We start from the raw sequence: 13,058 nt of genomic DNA, 5'->3' as shown, positions 1-13,058 counted from the left end.
ACACTTGCTTTCCCTACCAACAGTGTAAAAGAATTCCCTTTTCTCTTCATCCTTGCCAGCATTCGCTACTTTTGTTATATTTGGTAATAGTCATCTTAACTGGGGTGATATGATACTGCATTATGATTGTGATATGTATTTCCCTGATGAATAGTGGTGTTGAGTATCTTTTCATATATTTGTCAGCCATTTATGTGTCTTCTTTTAAGAAATGTCTGTTCAGATTGTTTGCCCATTTTAAACTCAGATTATATTATTTTTGCTGTTAAGATGTTCAGTACCTTGTGTATTCTGGATGTTAATCCCTTGTGAGATAAATACTTTGCAAATAGTTTCTCCCATTCTATAGGTTGTCTTTTGCACTGTTGAATTTTTTCCTTTGCTGGGCAGAGAACTTTTAGTTTGATATAATCCCACTTGTTTAATTTTGCTTTTGTTGTCTGTGTTTTCGAAGTCTGAGAGACAGCTGCACCCCCATGTTTATTACAGCACTATCCACAATAGCCAAGATATAGAATCAACCTAGGTGTCAACAACAGACGAATAGATAAAGAAAATGTGGTATATATACACCATGAAATACTGTTCAGCCATAAAAAAGAATAAAATCCTGTTATTCATGATAACATAGGACTGAAGCACATTATGTTAAGTGAAATATGCCTGAAACAGGAAGTTAAACATTTATTATTCTTACTCATATGTGGAAGCTAAGAAAAGTTGATCTCATAGAAGTAAAAACTATAACAGAGGATATGAGAGGCTGAGGAAGGTAATGAAAAAGTAGAGAGTGGTGGAGATTTGTTAAAAGATACAAAATTACAGCCATAGGAACACTTTTTAGTGTTCTATGTCACAGTGATATATCATATAATTTCAAATTGCTGAAAGAAGGATATTCAACATTCCCAATAAAAATAAATGACAAATGTTTTAGATGATGGATACACCAGTTATCCAGATATGGTCATCATACATTGTACATACCAAAAACATCACTATATACCCCATGGATATAGGTAAATATTATTTGTCAATAAAATAAAATAATAAATTTTAAAAATATTTGCTCTTATGTTTAGTGCGTATATATTTAAGATTTTTATATTCTCCTGATGAAACATCCCTTTAATCGTTACATAATGACCTCCTCTGCCTCTTTTTCTAGTTTTACTTACATTTTATCTCTTTAAATATGGCTACCCCTGCTGTCTTTGGTTTTCATTTACATGGAATACCATTTTCTATCCCTTCACTTTCAGTCTATTTATGTCCTTAAATATGAAGAAAATCTCTTGGAGGCAGTATGTAGCTGGGTTTTATCTTTTTATTCATTTAGCCACTCTGTGTCTTTTGTTCAGATAATTTAATTCATTCACATTCCAGATAATTGTTGGTAGGTAAGTAGAGTCATCCCTCAGTGACTTTAGGCAATAGGCTCCAAAACCTCCCTGTGATTATCAAAATCTATAAATGCTTAAGTCCCTTATACAAAATGTCACAGTATTTGCATAAAACTTACATGCGTTCTGTTGTATGATTTATACCAACTCTAGATAACTTATAATATCAAATAAAATGTAAATAGTTGTTATACTGGTTTTAAAATTTTGTATTATTTTTATTGTTGTGCTGTTATTTATTTATTTATTTTTGATAGTTTTGATCTGTGGTTGATTGAGTCTGTGAATGTAAAACCTATGGATATGCCAGAAAACTGACTGTGCTTAGTACCTCCATTTTATTAATTGTTTTCTGGTTATTTTTTACACCCTTTTTTCCCTTCCTTTTCTTTTGCTTCATCTTTCTCTTTTGTCTTCATTTATTCATAGTTTATTTTCTCCAGTATATGCTTTGATTTTTTTTTTTTTTGTAAATTCTCTATAGGTTTTTCATTTGCAGTTACCATAAGGCTTACATAACACATCTTATGGTTATCATGGACTATTTTAAGTGAATAAATACCTAACTTTGATTGCATTTAAAAAGTCTACACTTTTATTCTACCTCCTCCACACATTTTGTGTTTTTACTGTGACAATTTACATATTTTTATGTTATTTGTTTTTAAACAAATTTCTGGAATTTTAAAAACTATTTTAATCTCTTCATCAAATTTCCCCATTTTTTTGTTTCTTGTTTGCTTGATTTTGTTGAATTATTTCCCTGAATGTTCTTGGACTTTACTGCACTTCCTTAAGACAATTATTGTGAAGTCTTTGTCTGGTAGTTCATAGGTCTCTGTTTCTTTGGAGACAGATACTGGAAAATTATTGTGTTCCTTTCATGGTGATATTCCCTTTTGGTTTTTCGTGTTTCTTGTTGTCTTAAGTAGATTTCTGTGCATTTGTTGGAGCAGTCATCTCTTCCAGACTTTGCAGGCTGGTTTCAGTACGGAAAGAACTTCCCCTGTATGGAGGTGTGAGGGGATTGGTTGAGTAAAACACAACTGCTCTGACTATTGTGAAGGTGCAGCAGTGTTGTGTTTGTGTAGCTCCTCCAGCTGAGGTTGGCATTGATGAAGATTGTAGGGAACTTCAGTAGCCAATGATGTAGATGTTTGAAGTGGTGACAAAAATTGTTGTGGTCTTTGGTGGCTAGGGCTGCTAAAGTCCTTTCTATCTCTTTTTCTCCCACTGGGGATGTTGTGGCTGGAGGAATCCCTCTTGGCACTGGGTCCAGCTTGAGAAACTGCTTGTGGTGGTTTTGGCATAAATGTCTGATGAGGGGTACCCTAGGGGAAGCCATGGATCTGGAGCCATAAGCACAGGTATGAATGGAGGTACTATAAATCTGTGGTTTGGGATAGTAATGGCAGCAGTATCTGGGCCCAGGAATTCCACTGTCCAAATTATAATGGTATGCAAGGTGCAGGTGCTTTTGAAATAGCCAGGGACCTTGTGATGGAAGTATGGGTAAGTGCAGAGCTGCAGTGGCTCTGAGTTTGAGGTAGAAACTAATTCTCTATGGTGGCTGAGCTGGTGCTCAGCACACAGTCACACAAGAAAACCATCTTAGTTCTAGGACTAGAGTTCATTTACCTAGAATGTATAATTTTCTTTTTGGAGTCAGACACACAGTTTTTTTGAATTGAAATACATGGGGACAAGGAGGCGGGAGTGAGATTTTATAATATTAACAACCATAAAAGTATCTTCATGAATTCTTATTTTGGAAGCTACAAGAAAAATGAGTGTAGGTAGATATGGAAAGTCTGAATTACTGGTTTCTTAGGAGACACTGCATATGAGTGCTGACTTAGACATTAATATTGTAAAAAAGACAGAGAACCAAACATGATCTCACAGTGAGTGCCAAATCATTTAAATCAATTATACAATAAAAATGGGACAGACATTTTGAGGATTCACCTTATTTCATTTACATCAAAAGCCATTGTAATACCTAAATAAAGTACATATCTATCAAGCTCCTCTGAAGGACAAGTGAGTCTTTGACACCTTTTATAATTCAGTCAACATTTTAAAAATCAATAATTTATTATTTTTGGTGCTATATTAAAAATATTCTTGACTGACTACTGTAATCTTACTGCATTTTACTTGCCTTCATCTCAGTGTAGCTAATAACTCTATACTTAAGAGAAACCTTTAAAAATATAAAAATTAATTGTTTCTCTGCTACTACTATTATTATTATTTTGAGATGGAGTCTAACTCTGTCACCCAGGCTGGAGGGCAGTGACACAATCTCAGCTCACTGCAGCCTCTGCCTCCTGGGTTCAAGCAATTCTCCTGCCTCAGCCTCCTGAATAGCTGGGATTGCAGGGATGCACCACCACGCCTGGCTAATTTTTGTATTTTTGGTAGAGGCAGGGTTTCGCCATGTTGGCCAGACTGGTCTCAAACTCCTGACCTCAAGTGATCTACCTGCCTTGGCTCTGTTGCGGGAAGTCAGGGACCCCGAACGGAGGGACCTGCTGAAGCCGTGACAGAAGAACATAAATTGTGAATATTTCATGGACATTTATTAGTTCCCCAAATTAATATTTTTATAATTTCTTATGCCTGTCTTTACTACAATCTCTGAACATAAATTGTGAAAATTTCATGGACATTTATCACTTCCCCAATCAATACTCTTGTGATTTCCTATGCCTGTCTTTACTTTAATCTCTTAATCCCGTCATCTTCTTAAGCTGAGGATGTATGTCGCCTCAGGACCCTGTGATGATTATGTTAATGGCACAAATTGTTCATAAAACATGTGTGTTTAAACAATATGAAATCTGGGCACTTTGAAAAAAGAACAGGATAATAGTGATGTTCAGGGAGCAAGAGAGATAACCATTAGATCTGACTGCCTGGGAGCCGGGTGGAACAGAGTCATATTTCTCTTCTTACAAAAGTGAATAGGAGAAATATTGCTGAATTCTTTTTCTCAGCAAGGAATAACCCTGAGAAAGAGAATGCATTCCTAGGGGGAGGTCTCTAAAATGGCCGCTCTGGCAATGTCTGTCTTATACAGTTGTAGATAAGGGATGAAATAAGCCCCAGTCTCCTGTAGTGTCCCCAGGCCTATTAGGATGAGGAAATTCCTGCCTAGTAAATTTTAGTCAGACCGGTTGTCTGCTCTCAAACCCTGTCTCCTGATAAGATGTTATCAATGACAATGCGTGCCCAGTGGGACATAAAACTTCATTAGCAATTTTAATTTCACCCTGGTCCTCTGATCTTGCTCTGTCCCCATTTGCCTTGTGATATTTTATTGCCTTGTGATGCATGTGATCTCTGTGACCCACACCCTATTCGTACACTCCCTCCCTTTTGAAATCCATAATAAAAACTTGCTGGTTTTGCAGCTTGGGGGGCATCACGGAACCCGCTGACATGTGATGTCTCCCCTGGACATCCAGCTTTAAAATTTCTCTCTTTTGTATTCTTTCCCTTTATTTCTCAGACCAGCCGACACTTAGGGAAAATAGAAAAGAACCTATGTTGAAATATTGGGGGCTGGTTCCCCTGATATTCCTCCCAAAGTGTTGGGATTACAGGCATCAGCCACCATGCCCAGCCTCTACCATTATATTTTTAATCTAAGTATCTTCTCTAGAATTCACAAAAGCTCTCCAGAGTTTTTTCATGGATATCTTCATTTCTTTGTTTCTCAGAGTATAGATAATTGGATTCAAGATAGGAGTGATGATGGTGTAAAATACAGCAAGGAACTTATCTACGGAGTGGTTGCTGAAGGGCCAGATATAGATAAAGATGCATGGGCCAAAGAAGAGAATCACCACTGTGATGTGAGCAGTCAAAGTGGAACGGGCTTTAGATTGCCCAGTAGGAGAGTGGTTCTTAATGGTTATGAGGATCAGACTGTAGGAGATAAGCAAAATAATGAAACAGCTCAGGGAGATTATGCCACTGTTGGCAACAATGACTATTTGTACAAAATATGTGTCTATACAGGCAAGCTTAGTAACCAAAGGGAGGTCACAAAAAATGCTGTCTACCACATTGGAACCACAAAAGGGCAAGTTCACAGCAAAGGGTATCTGAAGCCCTGAGTGAAGGAGACCCAAGAGCCATGAGGTCACTACAAGCAAAACACATACCTTCTTGTTCATGATGGTCATGTAGCGTAGGGGCTTACAAATGGCCACATATCTGTCAAAAGCCATGGAGACCAACAGTACCATTTCAACCCCACCCAGTAAGTGAAGGAGAAATATCTGAGTGAAGCACCCAGCAAAAGAAATTATCTTCTGCTTTTTTAACAAGGTCAGAATCATCTTAGGGGTGGCAAAGGAAGCAAGGGTCATATCTACAAAAGAGAGATTACCAAGGAGAAAATACATGGGAGTATTCAGGTTAGGGGTGTTAAACACTGTGACTATAATAAGAAGGTTACCCAAAACTGTGACCACATAGATAACCGAGAAGAGGGCAAAGAGAAGAAACTCTATATCCTGGGAGCTGCTGAGTCCCAGCAAAATGAATTCTGACACTTGAGATTGATTTAATAGTTTCATGGACTCCATCATACAACTCACTCTTAGATGACCTGTAGAGAGAAAGAAAAGATCACTCATACCATGGAGTATGAGTGAAAAAGAGCCATATTAAAAACCAAACTTATGCATTCCTTTGGATCTTTCAATAAACTGACCTTGAAATTTAGTGTCAGTATCTATTAAGTCTAAAAAAGGAGATGTATACTCTGGGCTGTCCACTTCCATACAAGAGCAATAAGCTATTGATGCTGTTGGTTTCCCAGAAGCAAACCACAAGCTCTGGAACATATAAGTGTATCTTCGTAGGACAAAAGAGATAGAACCATCTTTAGGAAATCTGTGATTTTCTGGGTTGAAAGATGGTTTAGTCTGAATTCCTTGGAGAACAAAGGGTTTCAGCACAACCTCTGCTCTTTCAAACTCAAAATTTTAAATTTGAGTGAATATTGGAGTTGTTATTTTCCCATAATGACCTTAAGAAATTCTGTTTTAGTTCTGAATCATCCCCAGAGTTTTGAAGGGACTCTGACCCAGCAGATTTAAAGCTGCTCTAGATAAGTGAGTTAGTGAGGTTGCAAGTAATGCATACTGCTGTGTTTTTCCTCCTTATCTTCCACCAGTGGGCTTCTAGTCTTGTAACTCTCTTAGAAAGTCTTTTTGGCAAATATTATTTTTTTCTGATGTGACTGCTACTACTCATGGCCTCCTGTGGCTGAAACCCATATTTCTAAATAATTTCTAAAAGGCCAAAGGAGGCTGAGATTAAGCAACACGGATGAATACTCTGGGGCTATGTGGCCCTGTCACATTCTAACAAGAGCCACATTTTACAGAGGAAGCAAGAAAGACACCGTGAGCAAAAGTGGCATTACTTGTGACATCTAATATCTTGATTCTTGCTTCCAGTTCACATATCACATCCCCTTTATTTATAAAATTGTATACCTTGAGCAAACCAGGTTTAACAATTTATACCTGAACCCTAGTCTTCACTAGAACTCCATTCACATTTATTTACATAACACTGATCTGGTGATGAGTGGCAACAACCCCCATACTGGAGCCTTCAGGCTGAGGATATGACTGTAACTACTATATGGCTAAAACTAGTAGATCACTATGTTCCAATCTGGAAAATAATATAATGTATGTGTGTGTGTCTGTGTGTGTGTGTGTGTGTGTGTGTGTGTGTGAGACAGATTATGCAAAAAATTCTGATTAAGAATCATAATAATTAATCTCACAAAAAAGATAGGTCAGATTGAAAGTCATGTATTCTGTGCTTCTGTGAGTTACAATGGGAGAAGAATCAGTAGGCTATTTGGAGAGAACATTCAAATGAAGATGGCAGACTGGGACTGAGAGCCACCTTTGTCTCCAACAGCTGCCTTATCTTTCCCTCTGGGTCTCAGTTTCACTATTGGTAAAACCAAGTGGTTGAGTTCAAACCCTGAGTTCCTTCTCAGGCCCAATACTTTATAGGCCTGTTTTTAATGTGCCTATTATTATCTTTTATGAATCTATTATTCTATCACCATTTCAGAGTTTTATTACTTGTTAGCTAATTTGATTTTAACTTTGAATCAACTCAAATACAAATATCAGGTATAGCTGTGTGAAAAATAGTTGTCTAAAATTTGTCTGTGATATATCTTTATCTCCTTTCTTAGTAAGTTTTTAAAAATTGTGACATTGTCTTTGCTCCAGGGCCATATTACCCCATTTTGCTCCCTAGAGCTCATGTCACTTGGTCACTTTACTGTGCTAGTCCTCCCCAAAATTAATATTAATATAGTTAACATTAACTTTAAGCCCTAATATATTTATCTACTATGTATGCTTCAGAAAGTTTAAAATATATAGAACCTTTGAGATCTTTCACCTCTTAGAATTTATCATAAGGATTATGAGTGTGCTATAAAATCTTCATGGTAACAGTACTGTAGATACACAAAAGTTGAAACATTCCAAATTTTCTAAATTGAGGCTTACTTTCTTATTATTTCTGGATTATAGAAAATTATAGGATGTAATATTGCATCATTAATGAAATGATACTTGAGAAAACTATATAATAACATGAAAATATTTACATTATTTTAAGTGAAAAACAGTATGAACCCATTTTGTAAACACTGTATAAGCATATACATGCAAAATTTACATATTTCCTAAAATATTGAATAATGCCACAACTATTAACAAAGAGATTATTTTTGCTATGGTGATGTGACTAGTCCCAAAAGAACTTCATGCTGGAAATATTCCTTCATAAAAATGCCAGGACCTGAAAATACTTGTGCTCAGATATGTATTTTTGAAGTAAGAGAGTGTTCAGAAGATGTCTGTAAACAAAGAAAGTGAAACAGAACAGGCAAGTTCACTTTTTATTATTTAATCTAGTTTAGTTCCAAGTTCTTACAGTCATTCATAATTTGGTGAATAATATGCCCAAGGCTATGCAAGAAAGTCCTGTAAGCAATCAGTGGTTTGGCTATAGTAATTACAAGATGAGGGCCTCAGAAGTTCTTGTTTAAGCTTGACAGTGGCTTGTTTAAATAGATTAATTATAGGAGAGTTTTATTAACCCTATTATATTCTAGCTTTTGAAATCAAGTAGTATTTATTTGTAAATATATAAGATAACTTAGAATTAGATACAATGCTTTATAATAGGAAAACGTAGGCAAGACATTACTTAAAGATAGCTGTGATAGTGATGAGTGGTGGAAGCAGTTCTCACTAACTGATCAGGTGGAGTGATCCCTGGAACTGAACCATTCAGTCACACTCTGTCCTTAGGCAAATTACTTCAGTGAATGAGGACTTGGGAAACCAAATCAGTGTGAAATCAAGAAATTGAGATAATGGGTGGGAAATTCATTTTAAGAAATTTCAGGGTAAAGACACAGGCTTGATAACATAGCAGACAGAATGGAAACAGAATTAAGACTGATCTTCCTGGAATGGCGAAGATTTAAATACATTTTATATTGATATAAAATAGTCAAAAGATCTTTAAAAATGCAACAAGTTCTTTTTAACAAATCATACTAGAAAAATTGGATATGCCAAACAATGGGTAAAAAATTAAGATCAACCTATACCTCACAACCTCTACAAAAATTAACTCCAAATTGGATCATAAACCTAAATTTCCTGGGAAGAGGAGAAGGGAGAAAATATGCATGAATTTGATTTAGGCAAATACTTTTTAGACACACCTCCAAAAAGCATGATCCATGGAAAAATATAATAAATTACACACGAGATACAGAATAGTTCTGCATCTTTCTTTCATTTTTACCATACCATCCATGTGTGAGGGTGACATAAAGTCCCTACCTGCCTCTAACCTGAGAGTACCAATATTTTAATTAAAATGTTTGTAAAAAGAATGTATCCTTTGTAGAATAGCCATTTGGTTTACAGTCATTCATAGAAACAGAGACAGAGCTATGTTCTAGAACCAAGCTGCATCAACTCTGCACATTTTCAATTGTAGGATTTTACACTTGCTTGCTATAGTACTTCTTTTACTTATGAACAAATGGATATTCACAAATGGGCTTAGGAACTTACATTTAGGGATCTCACTTGTTTGAAAATAGAGAAAATTCTCTATCTGATATAAAAAATTATGTATTTTTCTCTTGTTTATATTTATGTTCACAAGAGCTATACGACTGGCTTCAGTCAAATTTCTATTCACAGCCTATTAATGGAGTAACACAAAGTATAAAGGAACTGAAGGAAGGCCATTATGATATAGTCACTCCAAGCAGGGTTGGCTGGAAGACAATGTTAGGCAATGAGAAGAAAACTGTACTCAAGGTTTTCTGTACCATTATAGTCCACTGGTCATTACTTTTTATGTTAGAAACTCTTATAAGTATGTATGTTATATCACAGAAACTAACAAATAATACAACTTAGACAAATTGAGTATTTAAATTAAAATAGTGTGTAAAAAGCACATACTACAGCATCTAGCATATAGTTGGCACACAATAAATGTGAGTTATTGCTACTATTCTTACTACTAACTGGCTAAAATTCACACAGATAAAATCATGGGATTCAAATTCAGGACTTCATGACACCAAATTAAGAGTCCATAACCCTAGAGTAAGGCTGAACTTTAGCCTTACCACTGCAAGTTTTTAAATAACTATAATTGTTGATAATAAAATTATTAGAATAAATAGGTAAATATGTATAAAAAAGAAAATGTTGGATGATTGAATTAATTGCAATATTATCACACTTAGACATTGATTCATTTTTCAAATTTTGTTGCTACTTGAGTAGAACTGTCTGCTGCCTTGAGGCAAATTATTGCATGACCTAATTAAAACATAATTTTTTTTGGCATGGGATTGCTGTAATGCCATATTTCATTCCTCCTTACTCACAAGTTATGTTCTACTCTAAAACATAGTACCTTAGCCTTCACTATGACAAATTGTGTCAATAGCTGTGTCAAAAATAGACTTTAATAGTGATCTGATCTTCATAGTTTACCAGATTACTATTGGGCAGCAATTGAGAACACTTGGATGCCTACAGCATTTTGCATAATACAAGTTTAATTATTTTTCATCATTATTTCACAGGATTCATATTTTCAGCCATGGTCTTAGAAATTTGCATACATTTGTATATTATCTGAAATAATTTGGAATTCAGGGAAAAATCTAACATGATTTTGCCTCTCAATTTTTATATAATTCTCACTCCAGAACAACAAACTCACTTACTCCTGCCTGCCGTGTCTCACCTCGACAGATGTATTGTAAACCTTCTCTGAGGAAAACATGTATATCAGGTTCAAGGACTTGAGCTGGTGCTCTGGTCTTCTCTGAATTTAGGTCACTGACCACCACATTTACTTTAGTTGCCAGTCTGGGTACTGTGGCTTCACCTAACTAGTTTGTGTTATCTTGGAGCACTGGGGCTTTCCTGGTTTCCAAACCTATCATCACCATGTGACTCTGAACACCCACTTTGTGCTGATTAGTAACACGGGTGGAACCCTGACTCCATTTTGCTTACCTGCCTTTTGAATGTGTCTCAGTCCTCTGTTAACTGCGGGACAGAAATAAGTTTTCCAAAGCAGAGAGATTAATCGATGTATCCTTTCCTTGTTAAGGAGGAGTCTACTTCCCTGATCAAATGTCTTTTCTGGATATCTGTGTGAGGCCAAGATATTGACTGTGCTGTCAGATTCTGGCCAATTTAGATGACCCTGGAGCTGCTTAAATCTTAATATTATATGCTCTAGCGAGAAACTAATATTTAATTTCTGAAATTCACTGTCAGCTTTCATTCCTCAGTTCCCTTTCTCACTGGGATTTCCCCTCCTCTCATCTCCCCAACAAAGTATTATGTCTCTTTTTATGACACCTTACCTCCCACTGTTTTCCTTACTCCTCTGAATAAATGACAAGTTCCAAACTTCTTTTCCTGACTTTGACCTATCCAGCCCTCCAGGACTCCATTTATTTCATTTGTTCTCCAAGCCGATTTACCATGAAGAGAAAGTGGATCTTGAATTGCTCTTTCCACTGCAGGAAGAAACCGGATGTGGCTGCTGAGCAAATCACACACAAAAAAGTAGCTAAGGCACATAGAATTGGAGGTGATTATGGATGGGTCATTGGAGTAAAGCCGAATCCTAGTAATCTTCTAATTTCTGGCTGTATATGGGCTCTAACAGATGTATAGGACAGTTCTCTACTTTTTTGTTTGGCACATACTTATAGTTTCTAAACTCTTCTTTATTCATCTCAGCCTTTTAGCAAGAACTCAAATATAGCAGTTTTAGTTGTAGCAATTTCTTTCCTGGAAATTGTAGAAGCCTAATTAACGACAATAACACCAAAGCAAAACTCCACATAGAGCTGATGACTGGGGATAAAAATGCTTACATGCTCTTAAATTAGCAAGGGTTTTTGAGATGTGGTCATTTTAATGACTTTAATTTAGGAGCAGCCTACTTCTCTCTGCAAGAGCCTCTATAAAGATAGTTTCAGGAAACATAAGTACATGCCAAGAAGAAATACATACAGCCAAATCATGAATACTCTTGCTTTTCTGACTCCTTCTGTTCACTGTTAATGTCCAAATCAATACATTCTCAGTGGAAACTTTCCTAAGAAACTGACTCAGTTGATGATTCTCTCCTCTGTACCCTCATAGTACTACCCTTATAACCTATAATATAGTTATTTATATATACTTCTGTCTTCCTCCCAAGTTTGTGAACTATTTTAGTTTGCCATCTTAACACCTGGTAAAGTTCCTAGCATATACTTAAGCCTCAGTGTCATTTTCTAAATGATAATAAATTCAATCATTTATTGAGGTTCTGCTGTTTGCTGGACTCTGTACTAGGAATTTCACATATATCATGTCATTTAGTCTTCGTAAGTCTGAGTTTAATTTTCTTTTTGGTACATTTTCCAGAATCTCTTGAGCATTTTCTCAAACCTGAGACTATGCTTTTTCATGACTGATTATAACAAGTTCATTTAACAATTGCTATCTTGTGTGAACTGTGACAGGCAAATACATTGGCTTTATAATGTCAGCAATGTCTTCTGCTTACCAGTTCAGAAGCAGTCAGGGCCATGGGTTCAGAGGGGACAATATCGAGAAGGGCATGCCCCTTCTCAACTTATAGTTCCATAGAAGAAACAAGTCACTAAAGTATCTAGACTCCAATCAGGGAAGTTCCTAATATCGTCTCTCTTAGAATTAGGTAGTGCCTAATAAGTGCTGGAAAACTCTGGGAATCCTCTATAGATGATTCTAACGGTGATTCTGTCTGCTTCAGGGCCACAGAGTATATTATGTAATCAATGATAGTTTAAATGTGACAGGTGAAGTTAATTTCACTAGGGTGATTGGAGAGGTTTTGGAGCTAGTGTCCTGCTTTCTTCTTTATTTTGTCTCAGCTGGCTGTGGGACCATTTAATTTTGATTCCTGGTTGTAAAGTAATGAGATTAAGCTTAATGTAGGGGCACAAGGGGAGAAAAGGATGCTGAGGTGGGCCCTTAGGACTATCCTCTGGTAAGA

The 13,058-nt window shown here is 36.2% G+C and overlaps 1 protein-coding gene across 1 annotated transcript; it reads right to left on the bottom strand.

Annotated features, from left to right (window-relative positions):
• Positions 1 to 1,307: 1,307 nt before the first annotated feature.
• On the bottom strand, positions 1,308 to 12,741 carry LOC100968773 (olfactory receptor 4K17). Its single transcript, XM_057299684.1, has 2 exons — positions 12,588 to 12,741; positions 1,308 to 6,027 (listed from the first exon to the last, which is right to left on the bottom strand). Exon 2 carries the CDS (start codon positions 6,005 to 6,007, stop codon positions 5,057 to 5,059), a length of 951 nt encoding a protein of 316 aa, XP_057155667.1. The 5' UTR covers positions 6,008 to 6,027; positions 12,588 to 12,741; the 3' UTR covers positions 1,308 to 5,056.
• Positions 12,742 to 13,058: the final 317 nt, after the last annotated feature.

The sequence above is a fragment of the Pan paniscus genome, chromosome 15 (genome assembly GCF_029289425.2).
Source record: "Pan paniscus chromosome 15, NHGRI_mPanPan1-v2.0_pri, whole genome shotgun sequence".
Classification (NCBI taxonomy): domain Eukaryota; kingdom Metazoa; phylum Chordata; class Mammalia; order Primates; family Hominidae; genus Pan; species Pan paniscus.
Note: the sequence above shows the minus strand (reverse complement) of the source record. Positions and strands in the feature narration are given on the sequence as shown.